The sequence below is a fragment of the Esox lucius genome, chromosome 21 (assembly GCF_011004845.1).
Source record: "Esox lucius isolate fEsoLuc1 chromosome 21, fEsoLuc1.pri, whole genome shotgun sequence".
Classification (NCBI taxonomy): domain Eukaryota; kingdom Metazoa; phylum Chordata; class Actinopteri; order Esociformes; family Esocidae; genus Esox; species Esox lucius.
The window spans coordinates 6,212,632-6,238,593 of record NC_047589.1 but is presented as its reverse complement, the minus strand read 5'-3'; the positions used below and the strand labels follow the sequence as shown (position 1 = coordinate 6,238,593).

Sequence of the window (25,962 nt, the reverse complement as noted above, 5' to 3'; positions counted from 1 at the left end):
AGGATCGGTATTTCAATGTATGTATTTTTCTCAATAGATGTCTGTGAGAAGGGGACTGGGAATAAATCCAACTCTGTCTTCATACATTCGCCAGACATTTGGTGTAGGAGTGCCATCTTTCTAAAATATATTCTTAATCAGCTTAGCCGTGTTGCCTTTGAGTGTCCTCCGGGGTGTATGTCCTCTTTTAACCTTGGCTCCGCCTACCAGGTGGTCTCTTTCTAACACCTCGAGACATAACCATCAATCCAGAACAGTCCTGCTGTTTTCTTTGTCGTGACATAACACTGTTGACAACATCGCCAACTATATTCCTAGCCGCACTCTTCAGATGTGGTTTTGCTATGGAGAACCCACGCTTCAAAAAAGATATTGCCATCCGGAAAAGCCCTCGGAAAAGGCCCCCTTGACCGGCCCCATACATTGCTGAGGTACCATGATACCCCGGTAAACCGTTACCGGCCTGTGTTATGTAGTATTCAACATACCTTCAAGGATCATCATAGAGCTTCTGCGGCTGCATCTTAAACTCTAAAAGATTGTTTGACGGGTCTGAAGTGTAATTTTGCAATCACCTTACCCACTACAAATGAAACCAGCTGGTTTTGATCAGATTTTACTTCAATACAGATCTCATCAAATTGACTCTTACTAAGAGGTATGTAGTGTGGCTTGTCGTACGTCACTGTGACAACTTCGTTCTTTCTCCATGCAATATGTACAGTTCGCAGCAGTGGGACATGACTGTCACCAACGCGTTGATAATCAATTATATCTGTGTAAATGTATAGGGTGTTAAACACCGCCAGAATATCTGTGGGGTATGTTCCATACCATGGGGCGTAACACCGCTCGCCTGGTTTTAACCCCAATATCTGTTCCAGCTTTGCACTAAATTTCAAACTAAACTGGGGCTCACCTTTTAGAAACATTCTATTTTCAAATTCATCATACCCCACCGATATACCATGTGTTTTTATATGACTGTTGAGCTCTATCACTAGTTTTAATATGCTGCTGTAATAACCGGTGTTGAGTTCATATTTCCAAGTTTTGTCGTTATTCAAGTCATGTAGTTCAAATGCGTTTTCACCCCATGTAAAAGTCTTCCATGTATGCGGGTATTGGAACTCTATCAAAGATACTTCCCAATCGCCTTTCAAATCTATACCTTTGGCAAATTTTGTGGTATAGCACAAACTCGTGTTGCTTGGATAGACATGTCTCGATGAGTTACTGGGGAGCGTTATGTAGAAGCCACCGTCACCCATGCTGATCGCAGTCAATGTAAATTATGTGATCCTGTAAATCCTGGAGTTTTATCCAGTTTCTAGGTCAACCATTTGTTCTGATGGTATCCAGCTGTTGAATTTCTCAGGCCAACCAAGCCATTTGGCAAGACACATTTTCCTCCCCTTCTGTACTTTCTCATTCAAAACTGCTTCCACTTTAAATGTTTTATCCTTAGCCACAATTATTTTCAGCAATTCCTGTTCATAAAAGGTCCCAACTATCACATCACCATCGTAATCTTTTATTCTATATACAGGAGGTACCCGAGGAATGCATTCTGTTATTGTAAAATATTCATCTGTGAACCCTTTTTCATAGCCTTTTGTAAAAGTCTCACAGTATCCCCAACCTGGAACTTGTAGCTTTGATTACCATTTCTCGTTAATGTTGTGCCATACAGGTTCTTGAGAGCTAATCTAACGTTTTCTTCACAAACGTCAGCAGGCTTCATCTTAATAGACCGATGGTAGCTATGGTTGTACCCACGAACTAAAACAAACTAAACCTCAACATAGCGATTTGTGTTGGCAGCTGTCAGATACCTCCACATTCGTGATTTAATTGTTTTATTAAACCTCTCAACGATGCTCGCTTTGACATCATTTCCTGTAGCAAAATGTTTTATGTTGTACTTCATCAACATTTCAAAATGTGAATTAAAAAACTCCTTCCCCTTGTCCGTTTGGACAAGTGTTCTTCCTTCTTTTAATGTCTTCAAATGCTCGCTTTACCTCTATAGCGCTTTTATTTCTCAGCATGCGAATCCATGCGTATTTGTTTAATACATCTATGCATGTTGTTAACATACATTTCATGTTATTGTTTTCCACACTGTAAGCACTCATGTCTACGGTGGCCGAGAAGTGCAAAGCAACATTACAAGAATGAAACACTTTTACAAAGCCCGACACAAAATTACATTTTGGAAAACATTTTTACCTACCATAAAACACAAATCCATGGGCTAAACACTTTTACCAAGGACAAAACAAATTGACATTTTAGAAAACAAAATAACATTTTAGAAACCAAAATAACAAGACGCAAAACACTTTTACCAGTCCCGAAACAAATTTACAAATGATAGATTCTTCACGGAAAGGGAATGTACCACATACCGGAAGTGACTAGGTGAAAGCGGGTGATAGGTGTTGTTGGTGAGCGCGGTCAATTCGTGTTGTCGTATGAAGTTTAATGAAGTTTTTGGTGACTGAACATGGACTCCGGCCGAGGAATGTTTTGCCCGTTTTGTGGCAAACACATGACCAGCTTAACGCGGTTCTGCTTTGCGTGTGGTCGTTGTTTGGAGTTTTTAAAGGACGTGAACCAGACTGAAACATTGGAGAAACCGGGGACTTCTCGACAGCCGGACACAGTGGTAAGCAAAGTAACTTGTTAAGTGTAGCAAAACGCTACCTACCTGAGGACATGTGAATAAAAGTCAGTAGTAATGCTAATGATTTTTCGAGAGGCTTCTACTTTTTTATTTTGAAACTCTGTCCATTTCAGCAGAACAACCCATGCCCATCATACAAACAGTTCATGGAGTACAGAAGCTCGAAGTCACAAGAACGACAGTCTTTTAACTATGGGCCAAAAGGAAAATATAAGCCTAAGGAAAGAAAACACGTCCAGGTAAGTACTGACCGTCCCATACAATTTTGCAATGTTTTTTATGTATTTGTGTGTGTGTGTGTGTGTGTGTGTGTGTGTGTGTGTGTATATTTATTTAACCTTTACATTAATTATATCTTTATTTTACTAGATAAACGTAGGATTGATGGGGCCACATGGAACTGATGGAACTGATTTAAAACCTCTAAGAGGGAAAACACTCCCGTTATTTACAGACCCAGAGATAGCAGCACCTGATCTACTCAAACAAGCTGTCCAGAAATTGAGAACATTTAACAAGGACATGCCCGAAGGACCTTATGTCCTTTTGTATCCAGACTGCTCAGAGGTGGTCCATGTGCCTGGGTCAGAAAGTTCATTTAAATTGGCAGAATATAAAAAGGAAATAGGAAAGGCATATTCCAGGATAACTTTTTTCATTTGCCTTGAGAAACACTATAAAAGAGGTTAGTGGATCTCATAATTCAATATGTTTACATATGTTTAGATACTCTGCTGGATTTAATGGTGGTTTGATTTATTTTTTTCAGAGTACGATACCTCCGATTCTGATTCTGAAATTGTCATCACAACAAGGAGCAGAGCTGAATTAAATCGAGCTGACACTTTGGTACATCAGTTATTTCACTTTTTTTAAACTTTTATGTATGTTTGTATTTATTTGTTTTCATATAATTTATTAGATGTTCATTGGATTTTAAGGATAACATCAATGTCCTGGTCAATATCAATATCTTAGTGAAAAAAGGCTTGTTTTGATTATTTTGCAGTTACTTTTATACAGTAACACAGACAAACATTAATCATTGATATATACTGTATGTGGTAATGGAAAAATAACGGAAGCTGTTGAAAGCTGTTGATCATTTTATCTGTTTCCTCTCAGGTTTTTGAACCACAAAATCAAAGTACTCCCAAATACAAACTGGAAGATGAAAGGTAGGTGTTGCACGCTAGGACACAAAGGAACTTTCAGGCGTGCATGGCTTGAAATTATTTCTTTACTTCTTGACTGGAAATGATAATAATAATACATATTTTATTGGGCTACAGTGCTTTCACCACCAGGTAAATTGCAATTTTATTTTCATTTAACTTACAAAACTGATAAAACAACTAGCAGATATTTCACTACTTATTCACATACACATTATACATACATTTATATTGCTGCACATAAGCTCAATGTTGCTACATGCTATCGGCTGTTTCTGTAACTGACTGGGGTGCCCCCTCGCTCCCTACCTAAAGGACCCACAGCTGCCTGTGTGAGCTTTACTTAACATCACAGAATAAACCTACTGAAATACAGTTGCTCTTGCAGGTGAATAAACACAAATTAACCAAACCAATAAAAAAAAAATGTGAGAATTAAGTGGGGGGTATCCATTGTCCCACAGCAGTGTCGATCCTATATAGGTACTATAGGCCTTTATTGAAGTGGCACGGTCATCCAGAACCAACTAAAAGAACTCTGACACGTTTCTGCATCTAGTCTTTATCAGGGAGTTAAATATATGTAATGAGAGACAATGTGTTTTTTTTCCAAGTGGTAATCAACCAATATGAAACTTGGCTGTATACATAATGTTTACATGATTTGATTATTGTAGGCCTGAAGGACACCTGCTGGTTTTAAGATGTCTACATCATGTCTACAAAAGTACCTTATAGCTTTTATCATGGAGCTAATAATTTTTATGTTTTATCATGTTTCAGAGATGCACCAGGACAATCATCAACAATTCAGCCAGGACAGGTAAGGAAGCAGATAGTGACAGAATGACATTTCTTGCTTTTGGTTTTGTTGTTTCAGATATTTTAATCTGTTTTTCAGATAGTAATATCTGATGCTGAGGATCTGGATGCACCTGAAACAAATCCAGAATAAACGTCTTTCTACAGGTAAGTAAAAAAATAAATAAGATAACGACACTTTTAATTTATTAACTGATTACATGGGGAAGACATTTTTGTTTGTAATATGTTTTAACATGGAAATGGTAATTTCCCAACAGTAAATACACAGACCTGTATTCACCAAAGAGGACGAAGAGCCGGTTGTTGTCAATGTGAAGAATTTCCAACACACAGCAAGGTAATATGTCAGCTTTTGATTATAGCACTCTAGTTTTTTCACTATACAATAGTTTTGGTATATCTGGAATAACCACATGAAGTCACTTTGTCATTGCAGAGAGGAAACGGACATTGCATTATCTGACATCGTAGCAAACCTGTCGCTTCCTATTGATCATAAAAAAGTCAGCCAGTTCAACATCTCAAGGGCTAATGTTTGGGATGGGGCAGTCAGAGGTTTCAAGCGTACAACATATTCTGAGACCTGTGACATGCTGGTGAAATTTACTGATGATACTGGTGTTCTGGAAGAGGGAATTGACACTGGTGGTCCAAGACGAGAGTTTTTAACTCTACTAATGAAACACCTAAAAGACCGGCCCATTTTTGATGGACCAGAAGGACATCGGTTCTGGGTCTACAATGCAAATGGTATGCATATTGGTTAGATGTGTACTATAGGCTACTAATGTTTGGTTAATGCTCATTGATATATATCACATGACATATGTGATACACATTATACAGTAATCCATTGTTTTTATTTTGCTATATGAATTAATTCACAGCTGTTAGGGAGGATGAATACTACATGGCAGGAAAGATGATTGCTGTGTCAGTTGTGCATGGAGGTCCAGGACCCCATTTCCTGTCGGAAGATCTTGTACATTATCTTGCAGGCCAGCCTTCATTCCATGCAACAAATAATTTAATAACTGATGAAGAAATAGGAAAAGCTTTGCAAGAGGTGAGAATAGCATAAGGCTATGAAAAAAGTATGGCAGGGCAGAATTTTACAAAGTTCTTGCAGTGTTTTGAGAGAATGTTTACTTCTTATATGACGTGAATAACTTATTTCATTAATTTATTCGTTTTTGATAGTGTAAGATGCTACACTATGTCATTAAAAAATAGGCAAAGAGATACAGTGCACACAGTTATTTAGTGGGGTGTTTATGCCCATTTCCATGTCTTTCAGATTGAGAATGCTGCTTCATTGGATGCTCTGCGAGAATGTATGATGAGACACAGCACAATGTTACAGACAGCAGGTTGTCTGAGACATGTGGCTACTGTGGATGAAAAGAAACAAATCGTGTCAGACTACCTCCAATGGTATATTATTGACCGCAACTCATCTGTAATTGACAGGTGAGATGAGATTTTCTACTTTTTTATGTAAGAATTTTTTGTTTGAAATGCCTCATGGTCCCCATCTTTGGTTTTGCAAGGATCTATATCTGTTATCAATTTGTCACTGTGACAGACTTTGTCCCTTAGTGTATTTCATCTGATAAGTGATTTTGCTTCATTCTCTGTCAAACTACAGTGCCTTCATTAAGTCTTCACACCTTATAGATTCAATTTAAAATATATATTAATCAATTTCCTCATCAATATACACACAATACATCATAATGACGAAGCAAACACAGAAATTAGATCTCAAGTTTCTCCTCCTGACTAACTCTTCCATAGAGGAAAATCAGTCCAGTTACCCCTTAAAGTGATCTGAATCTATTTCTGGCCTCAGTTCTCGTAGAGATCATGACATGGAGAGATGCTTTAGTATCTCTTGTGAGTGTCCCTGAATATATTATATAATATAAAATCTGATATAAAGAGTGTGGGGATGTTCATGGGCGAGGAATCCAGGCTGGAATTATTTCCAAAGGTGTTTAAACTGCGTACTGAGAAAATGGTTCAATAACTTGTGCAAATGTGATATTTCAGTTTAAAATTTATATAAAATTTGCTACAATATCTAAAAACCTGTTTTTGCTTTGTCATTATGATTTATTGTGTGTAGACTGAGGAAAAATATAAATATTACTATTTTAAATTGAATATATAACACAACAGTCTTGAAAAAGTGCATGGGGTGTGTAGACTTTCTGAAGGCATCGTATGAGTGCTCAAGCCACCTCAGCCGCCTGTTTCATTTCAGGCTTTTGTTTCTGTGTTATACTTAGTTTGTAACAATTAACATTAAATGTGCAATGCAAAAATAGGGTTTCTTATATCAATTTTCAACAACCACTTTCCACCAAATGTATGTTTGTTAAGGTGGTTAGTAATTGTACAGAAGAGAATATTTAATAGTTTTCTGTAGATCATTTGAATTCAATTAGCTCTACACAGCAGTGAAACAATGTTTGTGTTCACTCTGTAGATTCAGAGACGGTCTTTCAACCCTGGAGTTTTTGACTGCACTACAGCAACACCCTACTTTGCTGGCCCCTGTCCTGTGCCACTCTGAAAGGCGACTCACTGCTTTTGAACTTGAGTGTCTCTTCAAACCTGACCTCAGTCCTTCGGGGAGTAATCGAAGACTTAAGGAAAGTCAAACCATGGCCTACTGGGCAGACTATCTCCTTGATTGTGAAGGTTTGTTAGTTCATTTATTTATTTTTTAGAACTAGTTAAACACATGGCAATGATGTATTTGAATTGTTTTTCTTTGCAGAAAGCCATGCTGCTGTGTCTGTGGAAGATGTTTTGATGTTTGCTACTGGGCTGTCTTCACTTCCCCCATCTGGCTTGGAACCACTGCCACAAATAGAGTTCCTCGATGACTCTGCATTCCCAATGGCAAATACATGTTCAAACTCCTTGAGATTACCACTTCTAGACTCTTACACTTTGTTTAAGTCACAAATGGACTTTGGAATTCAAAATAGTCCAGGATTTGGCTGTTTCTAAGCTATATGATGGATGACCCCTAGAGTTAAAGGATTAGTTCACCTCAATGAAAATGTCCTAATAATTTACTCCAATGCCATCCAAGATATCCATGTGTTTCTTTCCTCAGTGGCAGAGAAATTAAGTTTTTTGAGGAAAACATGTCTGGATGTTTCTTCGAATAGTGGACTTCAATGGACTCCAACGTTTTGCAGTCCAAATCAATGCAGTTCCAATGGTCTTTGAAGTGCTTCAACGGGCTGGTGAACGATCCCAGCTGATCTAGCAAAACGAATGGTCATTTTCTAAAAACAATTATAATTCCTATACTTTTTAACTGCAATTGTTCAGATTGAGTATATATATTACTTTTTTAAAGAAAATGACAGATCGGTTCACATAGATAAGACCCTCTTCTTCAGCTGGGGTAGTGCACAGCCCGTCAAAGCTCTTCAAAGACCTTTGGAACCGCATTGATTTGGACTGCAAAAAGTTGGAGTCCATTGAAGTCCACTATTCGGAGAAACATCCAGACATGTTTTCCTCAAAAAACATAATTTCTCTTCCACTGAGGAAAGAAAGACATGGATATCTTGGATGGCATTGGAGTAAATTATTAGGACATCTTCATTTTGAGGTGAACTAATCCTGAAAAAGTTGTTAAAGATGCACTTTAAAGTGCAGTTGCTTAATTTGTTTCTATCTTACAGTATAATATGTATACTGTATACTATATATGTTATATGTTCTATATTATGAATATAGTGTTCATGTTCACTTTGTGAATCGCTGTTTTAGATAAAGAAACAATAACTTTTGTTTTCTATACTAGAAAGTGTAATAAATACTTTTTACTATGATTCATTTACTTCACACTTAAATTTAATATTTATATTAAATGTAATACACTTATACACTGCTGCCTGTCTGAACACAATTCAGTGTTTCACCACTAAAGAAAAAAACTTTGATCATTTCATAGATGAGCCATTTCTTTTAGTCTCATGTACAGTTCTGATGCAGACTCCCAGTTCTCAGGCTTCTGTAACTGACTGTGTTCCATGGCAGAGTCCAGGTACTCCTGCATGTGTGGGTCCCCACAAGGAGTCATTGACAGGCTAGCCTCAGGAAGGGCATCCAGTTCAGCCTGTTCAATTCGAAATCCACAGTCTCTGGAGCCAAACCTATGTTAAATAGAATACATAATTTAAGTTAATGTTATATTAATACTTTGATCTGTTTATCACCAATGTATCACCTGTGTGGTAAGTAGTAGAGTTCATGGGGCACTCCTCCTGGACATGCTGCTGTTCTGGAAGGGCGAATCCTGTGACTGTTCCACAGTTTCACACACTCATCCAGGTCCTTCTGAAGAACGTCACCGAAGCAATACCTCAATAGGCACTGATGCTCATGGCTCCCGTTGAAGTATCCAGCATCTCTAAGGTCTGCAAATAACTCCATCCAGAACTGAGACCTATAGAAATGGATAAAATGTTCAGTTATACTTTCAAGTATATACATGTTTGAATAATAAAATATAAGTTTAGTTGTAATGACATTTATGGTCTGTGCATCTTTTGGTCATTTTTTTTTTTTTTTCAGAAACAACTACTTTTCCTGAAGGGAAGGATTTGTTTTACATTACTTATTGATCTTTATTGTGCTCATTTTTCATCACTCGTTCCTGAGAAGAAAAATCGAATGACTAAAGACGCAATGACCCTTTATGAAGACAACTCACCTTCCCTTTCTAAATATAGACCACCAGGACTCAATACGCTGGTTATTCATAGATGAGCCGTACATGTGGCTGGACGCTCCAGAGTAGTAGTCACTGTGATGGTGGCGTAGGGTACATTGAATTGCAGCCATTATTCCATTCTCAGTGCCGCAATCAGTCCTCAGTCTCATGGGGATGACTCCGAGGTTTCGCACACATGACATGAAATAGTGAGCAATCACTGTTGGGTTGTTATTTGTAGGTCCACATTCAAGCCACCATACTTTACGTGAAAATCCATCTATGCATCCCGAAATGGCCAAACCGAATGGCTTAAGTTTGTCATAACCATCTGCGTGCCACATATAGTTAGGTCCCATTGAGTGATAGGTTCTTCTTGTAAACCTCCTGCGTGCTCTGTTCTCACACCCTCGAGGATTAAGCTCCCGGAGGAAATTCATCACATCATCTCTCTTCACTCGAAGATTGTACTTTTGTTTAAGTACTTGCCACATCGAGCGGTAACCAAACAGTTGTCCAGGTCCACGAAGTTCAGATCTGATGGCGTTACGCACGGCATTTGGAGAGGAATAATCCTTCCTGCGGTACAACCCGGCTTCGTTCAGTTTACTTTTAAGAGTCCTCAAGCTGATGTTTACACCGTGTAGACTTGACATCATGTCCACGATTACAGCGTACGAGTGGCCCTCGTTAAAATATTGAACGCAGTGATGCATTATGTTTGGTTTTTCTGTCTGGTCCACGTCTTTTAAAAACTCCAAACAACGACCACACGCAAAGCAGAACCACGTTAAGCTGGTCATGTGTTTGCCACAAAACGGGCAAAACATTCCTCGGCCGGAGTCCATGTTCAGTCACCAAAAACTTAATTCAACTTCATACGACAACACGAATTGACCGCGCTCACCAACAACACCTATCACCCGCTTTCACCTAGTCACTTCCGGTATGTGGTACATTCCCTTTCCGTGAAGAATCTATCATTTGTAAATTTGTTTCGGGACTGGTAAAAGTGTTTTGCGTCTTGTTATTTTGGTTTCTAAAATGTTATTTTGTTTTCTAAAATGTCAATTTGTTTTGTCCTTGGTAAAAGTGTTTAGCCCATGGATTTGTGTTTTATGGTAGGTAAAAATGTTTTCCAAAATGTAATTTTGTGTCGGGCTTTGTAAAAGTGTTTCATTCTTGTAATGTTGCTTTGCACTTCTCGGCCACCGTAGGTTAATGTTTGTACACATTTGTACAGTTTGTCTTTTACCCTACATACCATATTGCATAAATGTCATGCTAACTAAGTGCTGAAACCCACTAAATGCTGCTTGCAGCTTTAATTGAAATTGGAAATGTAAAGACAATTGCTTAGTTACAGTAACATATATATTCCAAGGGGCTTCAAACTTTCCTTTTGTCATTACTTGGTCCCCTGGTAATCTGTTTGCAGCTATATTCTTTAATATTTTGCAGGTACACCCAGATTACTACAAAGCAGCCAACGTGCACCGAATGCCTGAAGGTCCTGTCAGTAGCCAAGCCATAATTTCTCAAAATAATCGACAGAGCAATGTGTGACAAGCGACTGAAAAAGGATGAACACATTTTTGTCCTTTACTACCTGGAGGCTCTGCTGATGTTGAAAAAACTGCAACGTAGTGGTGTTGTGAAGAACATGACAGTGAGTAACAAAGCGTGTTGTTTTGGCAATAGTATTCATTGTTCCTCCCTTCACTGTGATTTAATGACATTTGTAATTGCAGGTTGCGGAATGGTGCTCCAGACATAAGGTTTCTGAAACGTGCACAAATTGTGATTGGTGTGAAAGAGCACAAGACCAGGGCACATCAGGTGGCAACAATTGCATTGGATGAAGAGGAAGAGGCTGTAAGTTTAACATTCATTGTTAGGCAATAGTTACTGTAAATGTAATTGACTTTAAAGGAAATGCTATAACCCTTGTTCTTTTGCATTACGTGGCTTGATATATACCACCAGCACATCAGGACAGACTTTTTAAAGGCGTCTGGTGCTCCAACAGAGACATTCTTTATTTCTTCTACCTGCAGAGCAATTTACAATCCATCAAATGATGTGAATAAATTGCATCAGAAGTAAGTTTGACATGTTACTAAATATCCATTATTACATGACACATTCAGCTTGCATTATTACATTGTAATTACATTATATCGAAAATGCATGCACCTATATCATTTTTTTATTTCTTTTAAATTCAACAGATTTAAACTGCCAAGCATTACTAGCCGAAAAGCACACCAGGTCTTTAAAATGAACCTGAAGTCAGGCTACACTGAGTCTGAAAGGGGCTTGTTGCAAACTACCTGGCACATTCAACTGCCACAGCAGAAAGTCATTACCGCCTGAAGACAGCAGAGACTGCAGTCATGGGAATGCAGATCATCAGAAAAATGACCGATACAACTGTGTAAGTAATTAAACCAAAAATTGAAACAACACAATCTGATGTTTAAATTTGTACTTCATATTGACTGGTATTCTAATGGTTTCTAATTTTAAAGGGCTGGGCAACCGGAGATCACCGCACTGCCACAGTCATTAGAAGGAGTAAATCCACAAGATGACTTTCAAGTGACACTTGATGCAGACCCTCCCAAGAAGAAACAAAGCCCTCACCACTCCAAAAAACAGTTACAAAGCCTTTTACGATAAATGTAGAGAGAGTTGCTGCAAAAGATGCGCATCAAAGATGTTATTGGTAAGTGGCTTTATAATGAATAAAGAAGGATACATTATTATGACAACTGTTGTTTAAAATACTTTCATATATTTGCATTATCTAACCCTTCATGTTATTTGTGTATGTTTACAGCAAACTTCCCATGCAGAAAGCCTTCTAAAGGTCAGGTGAAGAGATACATTTCGAAACAGGGTTGGACAGAATGCAGAAACAGTGCGGAGAGTGTGTGTCAACATTGGAAATCTGCGGAGACAGAGAAAGCAGAATTTGACGGGGGGCCCATGAAGAAGCTGGTGTTGTCACAGAGGTGGACGGGATTGCGCCATGATGACAAGAACGTTTGAGAAAGGAGAGGTGGTCTGTGACTATCATGGCCTTCCTATATCCTTCAAGGGGGGCCAGGCGCTTATGAAGAACACACCCAAGGATACAAAAGGCTACTTGTATTTTTATTAGAACAGCTAAGGTGTGAGTTGCTGCTTTGATGGACAGACTTTCCTGTGCCCATGACACCCTGAAATGGAAACATTTGGAAGGAGGATCAAACACTCAAAACCTCAAATCAGTCTTGAAGACCCTTACCATTGATAGCATCAAGAAGGACTTCATCTTCTTCATCGCCATAAATGACATCAAGTGTGATGAAAAACTTACTTTTGACCATGCAGAAGCAGCTAATGCACAATGTTTGGATGACTAGGCCCATTGTCAGCAAATTTACATTCTGAAGAAAAGATTGAACGTTGTTTTAATTAAGATTTACATTTTATCCAGATTGTATATTGTACAGTTTTTTATCATTGGTTTGATTAAATTCATTAAAAGTTAAAAAGGGAATTTTGTATGGACCTTCTATTTTTTTTTATCCATTATCATCCCCTCAGGTTTTTCAGTGTGAGTCTAGCAAAAGATTTTCAGCTCAACACAATTCCTCTTACGTACTCCTTCCCTTAATCCCTTCCCCCAAAGAGAGTTGACGAAGTACTGTCACTTGCACTAATGCCATTCCATTCTTTTGCCCATAGGATTAACATTAAGAATTGAAATAGCCGCCAATTTCGGTCTTTAGTATGTATTGTTCAATGACAGAACCCAGAAATGTTCCTATGTGGGGTTCATTGCTGGGCCCCTGTGTATAGAGGTCACCTGGCCCTGGCCCCCTGTCTTGCTCTCAGCCTGACCCCTGGCCCCCAGAGTGTGATGGCAGTGCATTATTGGAAAAATTTGTAAAAAAATACAGCCCGAAACTGATCCAATTCTTGGGGAACATTTGGTCCCATGTCCTAAGATGGCCAGAGAAATAATTTTCCAAATGGGACTTTAGCTATTCCGTTTTGAAGCCACCGTTTTGGGGGTGTACTTCTGAATGCAGCATCGGACACGGGACACGGAACAGGTGTCAGCGGATAGGGGAGATCCAGCAGAGTCGGGCAGGCTTTGAACCGCATGCATCCGACACTCCGGGCCGGAGCGCCGCCCCCCAGAGGTTTTCACATAGCGAGGTATGCGAAAACCAAGAGCATCCACATTTTCAGTTCATGTACGGTTAGAACTATTTTCATAATTTATGATCATTCAAAATGGGGATCACGTTCAAACTTCTGCTCCTGGTGGGGGCATCCGATGGTCGCTTTACGCAGACCGGGCTACTCTGCCGGGTCCCCCCTGTCCGGCGAGCACGGTTGCGCAACCAAGGAGTTGATGTTTGGACCCCTAATATTGCTTTTTGAGTAAAATCCTAATGCAGCATCACACGGACACGCAGATACTCGTATCTGAAAGTGTGTTACTGTTACCTTAGGTCTGTCTTCAAATTGATGTGGTGTTCCTAGGATACTGGTAGGAATTGTTGTGCCCTTTGGGGTGTGGTACTGTGCCTGACAGCTCCAATTGCCAATTAGCTTCTCCAAATCAAACTAGTATCGCCTCTCAAAAAAGAACCATACAACCCAAAGGTCTGTTTGTGGACTCGTGTTAAAGCTGCAAATTCTCTGAGTATTCTGCCAGTGGAATGGAGCTTGTATGTCATTCAGAACTTCCATGGGACGGCGTGGTATGATACATTCTGAGAGGGAAACGTGACCTCCATTTTGAATGATCATGAATTATGAAAATAGTTCTGCCTCCAGAAAATTAACCGTACATCACAGAAACTGTCGTGTAAAACCAAGTCCACAACGACTAAAACAAAAAGCACTTCAACTCAGGAACTTGTGAATCCAATAGACTTTAATGAAAATGATAGGAGAATGACAGACATTAAAGCCCTTCTGCAGATACACCCAAATCCTAAGCTCAGGACCAAGGCTTTTTATACAAAATCTTCAAACATCACGCCATCTGACCATCACTTTTGGAAGTCCCCTTTAAGGCAGGGTTTATCTCTTGCCCCCCTATCTTTATACCAAATCTTCAAACATCACGCCATCTGATCAACCATCACGCCATCTGACCATCCTTCTTTGGAAGTCCCCTATGGGGGCGGAGTTTAGCTCTTGCACTTTATCACTTCCTGAGTGTCCTTAATTTAACTTGAAGATCTCATGGTTCATGTTGGGGGTCACACTTTCATTGAACTCAAAAAGCCATACATTTCAGGGCCATGAATATCTGGACACAGGATGCTGTTCTGCTGAGTTGCACTGTTACTGGTAAACCCCCAAGGGGTGTCAAGACAAGATAACACATGGCTCTAAGATTGGGCTTTCTGAGAGCTTTCTGTCTGTGTGTGTGCGTGCGTGGGCTACATCTTTCAAAAGCTCATTTTGTGTCTGGATTACTCAATATATTTCATAAAAACGTGTGATTATGCATGCATATGGATATATTTACAAGATGTGTGATTATATATGCAGTTTATAGAAGATTCCCTCACAAGACTTGTGGATGCTCTTATTTGAAAGTGTGTTATCTTAGGACTGTCGTCAATTTAGAATGGTCTTCCTAGGATACTGGTAGGAATTGTTGTGCCCTTTAGGGTGTTGTACTGTGCTTGACAGCTCCAATTGCCAATTTGCTTGTCACGATTGGCGTAGTGGTGGAGAGGAAGGAACCAGGCGCAGGCAGAGTGGCAGTCGATGTTGTAATTTTTAATTGAAAAGAACACAGAGCACTGAAACACACGAAAAGAAAACATAAGGGTTGGGTATGCAGCAACTCGCCATTAACCACGGCTGGGAACAAACGTAGACAAGCAACAATGACTGACAAATGAGGGGAGCAGAGGAGCAACATTTAAACACATTCTAATGACCGGATTGGGACCAGGTGTGAGTGATAATCAAAGACACAAGACAAGTCGGGGATGTGTTCGTGAAGGAAAAGTAAACCGGGAAAAGCGGGATATGACGTGGCTGTCCGTCAACTCACCGTCACATCGCTTCTCAAAACCAAACTAGTATCGCATCTGTGATGGAAATTCCATGTATCGACGCTCTTAAAGGAGTAAGAAACAGAGACAAAGTTCTCTTGGCACAATTTCACATGTTTATTAAATCATTTGCAAATGAGAGAGACGCGTCAAACGCTTACATACATAATCATCCGAGGAGTCTCAAACTCTATATAGCTCATTCAACAGTATATATCACACACAAAAAGGGGTGTGGTAAGTGGCTAGCCATCTGTCTTGTGTCACATAGGGTTTACCCAAAGGGTGGGTTGTCCCCCCACCTTATTCTTCCTGCCATAATGTTTACTGTAGTGTTTACCCAAAGGGGCCAACTGACCTTACTCCCCCCAAGGACCACATTCCTGAGGAACAAAAGACTGACACCCTCCGTTATCCAGGCAGGATGACATGGCCCAAATACTTAATAATCCTCTGATATTATACAGACATGTGTGTCACAATCAAAGTAAAGATCTACATACCAGCCAATGGAAAGACAGACACTTCTCAAATGCACCTTAGTCAAAAAGTTCCATAACACCTCTCAAAAATTAACCATACAACCCACAGGTCTGTTTGTGGACTCATGTTAAAGCTGCAAATGCTGAGTATTCTGCCAGTGGAATGGAGCTTGTATGTCATTCAGAACGCCCATGGGACGGCGTGGTATGATAAAGTCTGAGAGGGAAACGTGATCGCCATTTTGAATGATCATGAGTTATGAAAATAGTTCTACCTCCAGAAAATTAACCGTACATCACAGAGACTAGTGGTGGCTCTTATTTTAAAGTGTGTTCTCTTAGGTCTGTCGTCAAATTAGAATGGTCTTCCTAGAGTACTGGTAGAAATTGTTGTGCCCTTTGGGGTATGATTCTGTGCCTGACAGCTCCAATTGCCAATTTGCTTTTTACTATTGGCGTAGTGGTGGAGAGGAAGGAACCAGGCGCAGGCAGAGTGGCAGTCGATGTTGTAATTTTTGTTGAAAAGAACACCAAGCACTGAAACACACGAAAGAAAAACAAAAGGGCTGGGTATGCAGCAAATTGCCATTAACCACAGCCGAGAACAAACATAGACAAGCAACAATGATCGACAAGTGAGGGGAGCAGAGGAGCAACATTTAAACACATACTAATGAACGGATTGGGACCAGGTGTGAGTGATAATCAAAGACACAAATCAAGTCTGGGATGTGTTCGTGAAGGAAAAGTAAACCGGGAAAAGCGGGATATGACGTGGCTGTCCGTCAACTCACCGTTACATCTCTTCTCAAAACCAAACTAGTATCGCATCTGTGATGGAAATTCCATGTATCGACGCTCTTAAAGGAGTAAGAAACAGAGACAAAGTTCTCTTGGCACAATTTCACATGTTTATTAAATCATTTGCAAATGAGAGAGACGCGTCAAACGCTTACATACATAATCATCCGAGGAGTCTCAAACTCTATATAGCTCATTCAACAGTATATATCACACACAAAAAGGGGTGTGGTAAGTGGCTAGCCATCTGTCTTGTGTCACATAGGGTTTACCCAAAGGGTGGGTTGTCCCCCCACCTTATTCTTCCTGCCATAATGTTTACTGTAGTGTTTACCCAAAGGGGCCAACTGACCTTACTCCCCCCAAGGACCACATTCCTGAGGAACAAAAGACTGACACCCTCCGTTATCCAGGCAGGATGACATGGCCCAAATACCTAATAATCCTCTGATATTATACAGACATGTGTGTCACAATCAAAGTAAAGATCTATATACCAGCCAATGGAAAGACAGACACTTCTCAAATGCACCTTAGTCAAAAAGTTCCATAACACCTCTCAAAAATTAACCATACAACCCACAGGTCTGTTTGTGGACTCATGTTAAAGCTGCAAATGCTCTGAGTATTCTGCCAGTGGAATGGAGCTTGTATGTCATTCAGAACTCCCATGGGACGGCGTGGTATGATACATTCTGAGAGGGAAACGTGACGGCCATTTTGAATGATCATGAATTATGAAAATAGTTCTGCCTCCAGAAAATGAACCGTACATCACAGCGACTGGTGGATGCTCTTATTTGAAAGTGTGTTATCTTAGGTCTGTCGTCAATTTGGAGTGGTCTTCGTAGGATACTGGTAGGAATTGTGGTGCCCTTTGGGGTGTTGTACTGTGTCTGACAGCTCCAATTGTCAATTTGCTTCTCCAAACCAAACATGACTGTCTGTAACAAGATATGTTAGATTTCTCATCTAAGCAGATATCCTTTGTTAACTGAAGGTTTAAATTGTGTCCAACCCATCTAATATTGCGGTTTGTAAAAATTTGCTTATTTGTATCTTGTTATGGAAATTATTAACTAAGGTACATTTGAGAAATGTCTGTCTTTCTATTGCCTGGTAAGTAAATCTTTACTTTGATTGTGACACACGTGTCTGTGACCATATGTTCGACCATATAGAAGGGTAACAGCCCTTTGCTCCTTAGGAATGTAGGAGAGGGAATCTCTCTGAATCTCTCTGTAGGTTTGGCTCTGATAACCACTTGAATGTTAACATTGATCATTTGGGGTTCCTGTTGTGGAATCTGAGCATTAACAAGTGGAAGTGGATGTGCCTAGATAATGAGAACCTCCTCTCTGTTTAGATTATCTCTCTGTAGGTTGTGCTCTGATAACCCCAGGAATGTTTACGCTGACCATTTGGCATGGGGGTTATGTTGTGGACATTCTTGAAATGATCTATACTTGATCCTATACATGTATAAAAGGGTTACTAGTTAAATGTACTGAGTCCCCATGTTTGGATGAGCAAAGGATCTGGAGAGGGGGGTCTAGTATTTGCCTAGGGGGCATCATTGACTGGTATCGGCAGATTATAAGGTTACTCATTAATCTGTGCATCTGTATAACTCGGATGCTGTAAGAGATTTTTAGAGTTCAAGAGGTTACCCATGTGGGGAAGGACAGCTTGCCCCTTGTGTGAAGCCTAGGTATTGACAGAACAAAGGGAATATGTTTTATTAACAAGACAGATGGGCAGCATCTTAACACACCCTTTTTTCCACTATAAGTACTGATGATTGTCATGTATTAAGTTAGAGACTCCTCAGATGATTATTTTGTGTTTAACGCATCTCTCTATTTGCAAATAAACTATTAAATTGTGCCAGGAGCATTTTGTCTCTGTACTTCCTCCTTTAAGAGTCACACAGCAACTCAACATTAGGGTGAAAATTAAGAAAACTTTTAAGAATGGCAAAGTAGACAGAAAACAGATGTATGACGTCACAAAAATCAAGGTACAATAAGTAATCCAAAAGACACTCAATGTAGGCTTTAAACACTTACATCAATATCCTATTTGTTCATTAACCGTTTTACGCGTACGGTCACACCAGTGTGATCAAGCTAGAGTGGTCCCTGAAGCGTACGATCACACTGGTGTGATTAGAACGTCATGTTTAGAACGCACCATTAGCATACCTAGCTACAAGTAACGTAACAATGGCTGGTAAAACCGTGCTATTATCTACTCACATTTAGCTCAAACAGTGTTTATAACTTTATTTCCTGATTGTAATTGTTTCATGACCATACTGTAATATTAACCAGGTAGAAAGCATTCAAATCGGGACAAGAAGTGTTACTTACGTACCAACAGACAGCCAACACTAATACACAAAAACGAATTATATTAGCGACTACTACCGATCAAAACCATTGCAAAAACTTTCTAGATGTTACGTTACCCGTTGTATGCATTTTATGTAGTTTATTCATTTTCACTGCACTGAATTACTGGTCACGATTTGTTAGCTAGCGGGTAGCTGACGTTTGCTAGCGGTTAGCTGACGTTTTCTAGCTAGCTACAGTTATAAATTAACCAACTTTTGCAGCTCTTAGAATTCGGGTCAACGAGAGAAGCTTGCAATGCAATGCATGTAGTGTTCCTTACCTAGCAAAGTGACTTCAAATGCTGGCGTGAGTTCAAATGCTAGAGTGAATACTGAAGTCAAGCACAAAAAAACTCACGCTGGGGGTTCGGTAAGGAATATTTGAAACTCACGCTTAAAAAGGTTAATCATTTTACCATCTTAGAATTAAACTCCATTAACGAGTATCAGGCATCTATTTTAAAACACAAGTATAATCCCAGTTATTGATGGTAAATATAAATAAAAGAGAAACTATATTATTTTACCAAACTCAATTCAGCATTTAAAATACAACATCTAATTTTATTGTGGCGAGTAAACTCGCTGTAGCTGTATTACCCTATTTTTTAGGCTATAACTATATTGGATTCAAATTCAATGCTCATGGGGACTGTAGATTTATTGATTGTATAAGTTAGTGAACTGTTATAAGCTGTTGAAACCAATGAAGCAAAATATTAATTGTTTGTAACATGAGATAAAACGGAAGGTGCAAGTAGGAGAATAGGAAACCCTGTTCAAGCGGTTGCCGGGAGAGAAAGATTTAGTATGTCTGTCTTTTGAGAAACAGGACACAGGTTAGAGACACACACACATAGTCGGACAGACAACACAGAAACCACAAGGGGGGCAAGGAGATACTTGCAGTTATACTTATAAGGAATAGAACTGGGATTGGGCCAGTGGCACACTGGATTTGCTAACTTAACGCCTCTATATCTTTTGGGCGTAGTTGAAGTATAAAATGATGTTTTGACTGTTGATCCTTAGACATTGTGCGGTGACACTTGTCTCCAAAAGCTTTTGTAATAAACGGAATATGCGGTGCGTTAATTGACCTGACTCCTGGTGTTTTATTCTCCTTTCCAACAAACCAACTCGGGGAAGTGTTAGACTTCAACAATTTTGGGGGCTCGGTCCGGGATTGGAAAAAGGAGAAGGAATTCGCCTCGGTCCAGTTGACCTACACGGGACTCACAGGTTCCAGCACCGGTGCATCATAAAAAAGGTAAGCAGAGCCTGTTATATCTAAATCTGCGCATTGGCTGTGAACTAAATTGTGAACCTGTTGAGAACGTAGTGGTACTGGTTTGAATTCAGGAGGGCGAGGCAATTGGTATTGGTTCTCGGGTTGACTACCCCAGACCACTTCCCAACGGGGATGGTGGAGATTGTAAGGAGGAGACTTGACAATCAGTTGGGTGAACGGCCCGAGGAGATAGGGACACTTCGAACATAACGGGTGAGATAGAATCTCACATACTGGTTCAATTGGTATTGGTTCTCGGGTTGACTACCCCACACCACTTCCCGACATGGACGGTGGAGATTGTAAGTAAGAAACTTGAGAATCAGTCGGGTTAAAGGCCCGAGGACTTAGGGGCACCTCAAAATATTTATTGTGTGTAAAGGTTCACGTTCAGCTGGGTTAGAGGCCCGGGGAGTTTGGGAGAATTTTTTATAAGAGAACTGGGTTCAAGTCCCAAAAGTGTTGGGTCAGGGACCCGTTAATCATTTGTTAATGATTAAGTCTGGGACTCACAGTAACATAAGGCAGGGCGAAATGGACAGGGAGTTTGAGAGAGAAGTAGATGACGACAGGTGGGGTCCAGGTACGGGAAAGTGGAAACAATTGGGGATACAGGTGGCAAATGTAATGACAATTGTAGGCAGGATGGACCCAATTCAGAAAGAAAAAGAAGAGATAGAAGAGAAATTGCGACAAGTGGTGAGTGAGGCAGCATTAAGGATGGAAAAAAGGAGACCATTACATGTTATTTTGTGGAATAAGGAGAAGGATTGTGCCAAAAATCGAGATAGAGTTAGAGACAAGAAGGGAACAGCAAACGTGGTCAAGAGAGGGAGATATAGAGAACAGGAGAAGGAATGGGAAAAGCACCGAAAAGAATGGTGTAAATTAGCAGTGTGGTGTCAGGGCGTAGACCATATGAACAAAGAGAAAAAGGAACAGAAAATTAAGGAGGAGATAAAGGGAGGAGAGATAGAACCCCCAGCATTTGAAGATGACCTTGGTGGTGCCTGGTACACCGCGTGTACCATTCTATCCAGTGTTACGTTTAGAAAGTGGGATATTGTCTTTAGACCCACAGAACAGCAAGCCCGTAACTCAAGTCACAGGAAAGCAAGATAAGAGAAAGTTGAGTAGGAAGGCGGAGTCAGAGAGCGAGACAGACACAGAGGGGGAGGTGAAACCGTTTAAGGCAAGGGCAGACAGAGAGAGTACGGGAGGTACGAGGAGAGGAGCGAGAAGAGGAGACAACTAGGAGAGAATAAACAGGATGAGATTACAGGGGCCAGAAAGAAAAGGTCAGGCCGTACTAAAGGCAGGTTAGGTGAGGACTCAAAGTCGGGGTCGGACGATAGTGACACAGTGAGAAGGACAAAAAATAGGCAGAAAAAAGGAAATTCATATAGAGGATGGGTGTTACTCACGGGGAAAGCAGTAGGGAGATGGACTGACTCAGACGAAGACCCCGACGCAGACAGTAGTGGAGATTGGAGTGAGGGAGACGTAGATGTATACCCTCTGCCGCGTTCGCCCCCACCAGAACATAAACTACACCATGACGCAGTAGAATCAATTCAAAGGACTCAAAATAAAATGTATACGCGGTCACAAGCAGGGGAAGCTAGTTTTTCTGGGTTTCAGCTGCCTCTCTTTAGAGTGGGAGGCGGCGAACTGAGATATAAACCATTGGGGCTGGGAGACGTACAGGCACTGGTAGATAAATTACCCCCGATGGGAGAGGGAGGTGGACTATGGTTGTCACAATTTGATAAACTCACAGCTGGTCAAATGTTGGCACTGGGGGACTGGAGGGCAGTAGCCGCCCGAGCCATGTCCGCCCAGGCTATGACTGAGATGGAAAAAGGGGCCGCCACTAGGCGGAGCCCTGACGACACCCCTTTCGGTCAGGTTGTCGGACGCATAGACGCAGCCTTGAGGGAACGATTCCCCTTGCTGGCTGGGGCCCCGGTACCTAAGTTACCCTGGGAAAAAGATCAAAACCCTAGACAGAATCTAGAAGAATGCAAAGAAACATGGGCCAAACACACAGGGCACCAACCGGGGAAGGGAGGTCTGCAGCAGGAGTGGTTTAGAAGGGCGGTCTTAGAGGGACTTCCAGAGAAAATAAAAGAGGCAATGATGGAAAATCCTGACTTGCTGGGTAGTGAATCACACGTATGGGAAAGACATTTAGTGCATCATTTACAGAGGGCTAAAGACGAGGAGACAGAGAAAGACAAACAGATACAGGAACCTGTTGCGCTTACAGCTGGGTGAAGCCAAAGGGAGGTTCAATGAAGGGAAAAAGAAACACAGACAGATGGCAGCCCTAGGCTCAGGAGAACCTGACACACCCGATTTATACCCTGTTCCCACATGGGCACCCCAACCTCACAGTGGCCGGGGGGCATTCACCGCGCCCTATCGACCAGGGACTCCGAGGGGAGGTTGTGGTAGGGGGAGGACCCGGGGTAGAGGCAGAGGGGCTCCAGGAGCCCAAGTCCCATACGGAGCCTGCTTTACGTGTGGTGACCCGAACCACTGGTCCAAAGAGTGCCCACAGAACGCTGGGAGGGGCAGAGGATACCCAAACCAAGGGGCAGCTCCAGTTCCCAACCCACACGCCGTCCCACCACCTAGTGCACCTGGACAGTACCCACTCTCTTATGAGGGAGGGTGGGACCAGGAATGACGGTCTACAGGGAGGGGAGGGGACAACGGGGGAAAGGCAGACCCTATGCTGTCCCTGAATATCGACGGGAAGGACTTAAGTCATTGGGGAGAGACTTGTTGATAAAACTGGGGGCTAATATCTTGTGTTCTTCAGATGAACTAACTGTCACGTTACCAGACGGGACAACGGCGGTGTGCGGACCTGAAACCACACGCAAAGGGCAGTACCTGGTACAACTGGTGAAGGGTGAAATAGCGGAGATATACTGGGGACTATTGATATCGGAAAAGCCGGACAAACAGGGTATTTTGTCCCAGTACTTCAAGTGGAGGCCGTGGATCTCCCTCCTCAAGCCGTACTTTCCTCCGCCAGACCCCCCACATGTAACCCTATTTTATGATAGGCAGGGTGATGAGGTGTATAGAGAGGGGTTTGGGGATGTAGTGTGTGGGGACACGTGGCAGGTCAGGTCTAAATTCATATATGTAGGCCCTGAAGGGGTGGCGGCACATGTACAGTTGACAGAGGAGCAGGATCAGTGGTACATGATGGCGGAGGAGTCCGTCCCGCATGTGTCACTGGCCCTGCATCCTAAACACCAAGCAAAAGACCTGGGGCCCATGGTTAAAAGGGGCGGTCGAATGCACTGATTGGACACTTACTCCGGCGCCAAACGTATGGTACTCACCCAGCTGTAAGACGTATCGGTTAGAGGCACCAGGGACGTATTGGGTATATTTAGAGCGAAGGGAGATAACTCGGGATCATGGGAGGGAAAAGATGGATCACCCTGTAGCCACGGCCAGACTTAATGAGTTACCGGACTCACTGTGGTCCAAGGGCCCCACGGACGTGGGGCTTACCGATTGCCCACCAGTCACCTTTAAATTCGGACTGGGAGAGCCCATATGGCTGCCCCAATACCCGCACAAACCAGAAGCAGAGGAACGGTTGGATGTGACATTGAATGGTTTGTGGCCCACAGGGGTGTTGGAGGAGTCAGGTACCGCGTGGAACACGCCTATCCTCCCGGTAGAAAAGAAAGGGACAGGGAAATATCGTATGGCCCATGATCTCAGAGCTATTAAGAACATTTTACTCACACCCACTATACCGGTACCTAACCCGTATGTAGCACTCACTAATTTGACCCCTGATCAAAAATGGTTCACCTGCATTGACCTGGCTAACACTTTTTTCTGTCTCCCACTAGCAGAGGAACTTCGTGATATTTTTTCTTTCACACATCGACAATGGCGGTACACGAGACTACCACAGGGGTTCGCGCTTTCCCCTGGTATATTCAATCAGGTACTGAGAGAAGCGCTGCAGGGATGCTGCCTGCCGACAGGGGTAACTTTGGTCCAGTACGTAGATGACCTGCTGCTGGCGGCCCCGACGGTGGCCGCCTGCATTCAAGCTACAATGACGGTCCTCACCAGACTGGCAGAGAAAGGGTTCAAGGTGTCAAAAGAAAAGCTACAGCTGGTAAGGACGCAGGTCTCCTTTCTGGGCAGAGTAATCTCGCAGAAGGGAGCAGGGCTTTCCCCAGCTCACCGCACAACCATCCTCCACCATCCTAAACCCACAACTGTACAGGAAAGGCTATCATTCCTGGGGCTCACGGGGTACAGCCGCAATTACATCCCAAACTATTCAGGGCTCACAGGGCCACTTAGAGCGCTGGTTAAAGAGCAGGGAATGCGTAAACTTAAAGCCACTCTCAGTTGGGCTTGCCCGGCCGACCAGGCCTTCATTTTGCTGAAACAACAACTAGCCACTGCAGCTGATCTGGCCATACCCGACTACACAAAACCCTTTTTTCTAGATGTTTCTGAAACAGGACAAGTCATGAACGGGGTCCTGTTTCAGAAAAAAAGGGGAGATAGGAACATCCTATAGCGTAGGATTTGACAAAACCGAAAAAAGGCACCCCACCTGCACACAGCATGCAGCGGGGGTAGCGAGACTCATTCAGAAATGCGCACACATAGTAATGGGACATCAATTCCAGATACTTACAACACATAGTGTGTAAATTCACAGATGTTCACTATGACTTCCCTCAGGCAACAACACCTAAGCAAAATTCTCCAAATTTAATTTTCACACATGAAGGGATAAATATGGCAGACCGAATGGGGACGGGGCTACCACATGAGTGCGCGCAAGAGGTAGTGAGGGAGAGTAAGACACGAACCGATCTGGAGGCAGAACCCCTCCCAGGGGCAGAGGACTTCTTCACTGATGGGTGCTGTTTCAGACACGAACAAGATGGGCTGAGGGCGGCGTTTGCAGTAGTGAAACTAACACCAGAGGGTTTAGTCACACTGAAAGCAGAGAGGCTCCAGGGGCTGCAATCAGCCCAGAGAGAAGAAGTGAGAGCAGTGATAGAGGCCCTCAGGCAGGCCAAGGCAAAGAGAGTAAACATTTACACAGATTCGGCATATGCAGTAGGCGCAGCGCACGTGGAGCTAGGACAGTGGTTAAAAGCTGGGTTTAGAACAGCAGGAGACAAACCGATTAAACACGAGGCAGAGATGAGAGAACTAGCCGAGGCCCTAGACCTGCCTGAAAAGGTAGCCATCATAAAATGCAAAGGACACGATAATTCAAATAATGTAGTAGCTCAGGGAAATCAAGCGGCAGACACAGCAGCAAAACAGGCAGCAGGGTACACTCCGCGAGTGATGGTGGTAAGAGCAGAAGAGGAAGTGGGGTGGGGAGAAGGCCCTGAGAGAGACGAGCTAGTGAGACATCAAAAGGGGGCTTCCCCACAAGAGAAAACAATTTGGCAACAGAGAGG

At 41.9% G+C, this 25,962-nt stretch overlaps 3 protein-coding genes, 1 long non-coding RNA gene and 4 gene segments (V, D, J or C); 5 read left to right on the top strand and 3 right to left on the bottom strand.

Annotated features, from left to right (window-relative positions):
• LOC105008451 overlaps positions 1-25,962 on the bottom strand; it is a 966,635-nt gene that overhangs the window by 92,628 nt on the left and 848,045 nt on the right.
• LOC117593618 overlaps positions 1-25,962 on the top strand; it is a 530,161-nt gene that overhangs the window by 14,367 nt on the left and 489,832 nt on the right.
• Positions 1-25,962, bottom strand: part of LOC105009329 (Ig kappa chain V-III region MOPC 63) — a 784,483-nt gene that overhangs the window by 365,113 nt on the left and 393,408 nt on the right. The window lies entirely within an intron of this gene.
• The window catches only part of LOC114829915, a 587,221-nt gene that overhangs the window by 229,389 nt on the left and 331,870 nt on the right, over positions 1-25,962 (top strand).
• The window catches only part of LOC114829916, a 334,989-nt gene that overhangs the window by 151,851 nt on the left and 157,176 nt on the right, over positions 1-25,962 (top strand).
• On the top strand, positions 2,266-7,798 carry LOC114829912 (G2/M phase-specific E3 ubiquitin-protein ligase-like). Its single transcript, XM_034289349.1, has 10 exons — positions 2,266-2,671; positions 2,803-2,928; positions 3,059-3,374; positions 3,459-3,538; positions 3,815-3,867; positions 5,126-5,439; positions 5,577-5,755; positions 5,987-6,159; positions 7,181-7,395; positions 7,475-7,798. The coding sequence occupies exons 1-10, from the start codon at positions 2,510-2,512 to the stop codon at positions 7,708-7,710; spliced, it is 1,854 nt and encodes a 617-aa protein (XP_034145240.1). The 5' UTR covers positions 2,266-2,509; the 3' UTR covers positions 7,711-7,798.
• LOC114829917 lies at positions 8,576-10,537 on the bottom strand. The gene is made up of 4 exons (XM_034289336.1): positions 10,353-10,537; positions 9,434-10,320; positions 8,948-9,166; positions 8,576-8,873 (listed from the first exon to the last, which is right to left on the bottom strand). Exons 2-4 carry the CDS (start codon positions 10,279-10,281, stop codon positions 8,666-8,668), a joined length of 1,275 nt encoding a protein of 424 aa, XP_034145227.1. The 5' UTR covers positions 10,282-10,320; positions 10,353-10,537; the 3' UTR covers positions 8,576-8,665.
• LOC109615564 lies at positions 10,693-12,949 on the top strand. The gene is made up of 6 exons (XR_002196562.3): positions 10,693-11,102; positions 11,185-11,308; positions 11,420-11,535; positions 11,665-11,870; positions 11,965-12,161; positions 12,276-12,949. It is a non-coding gene; the product is annotated as an uncharacterized LOC109615564 (long non-coding RNA).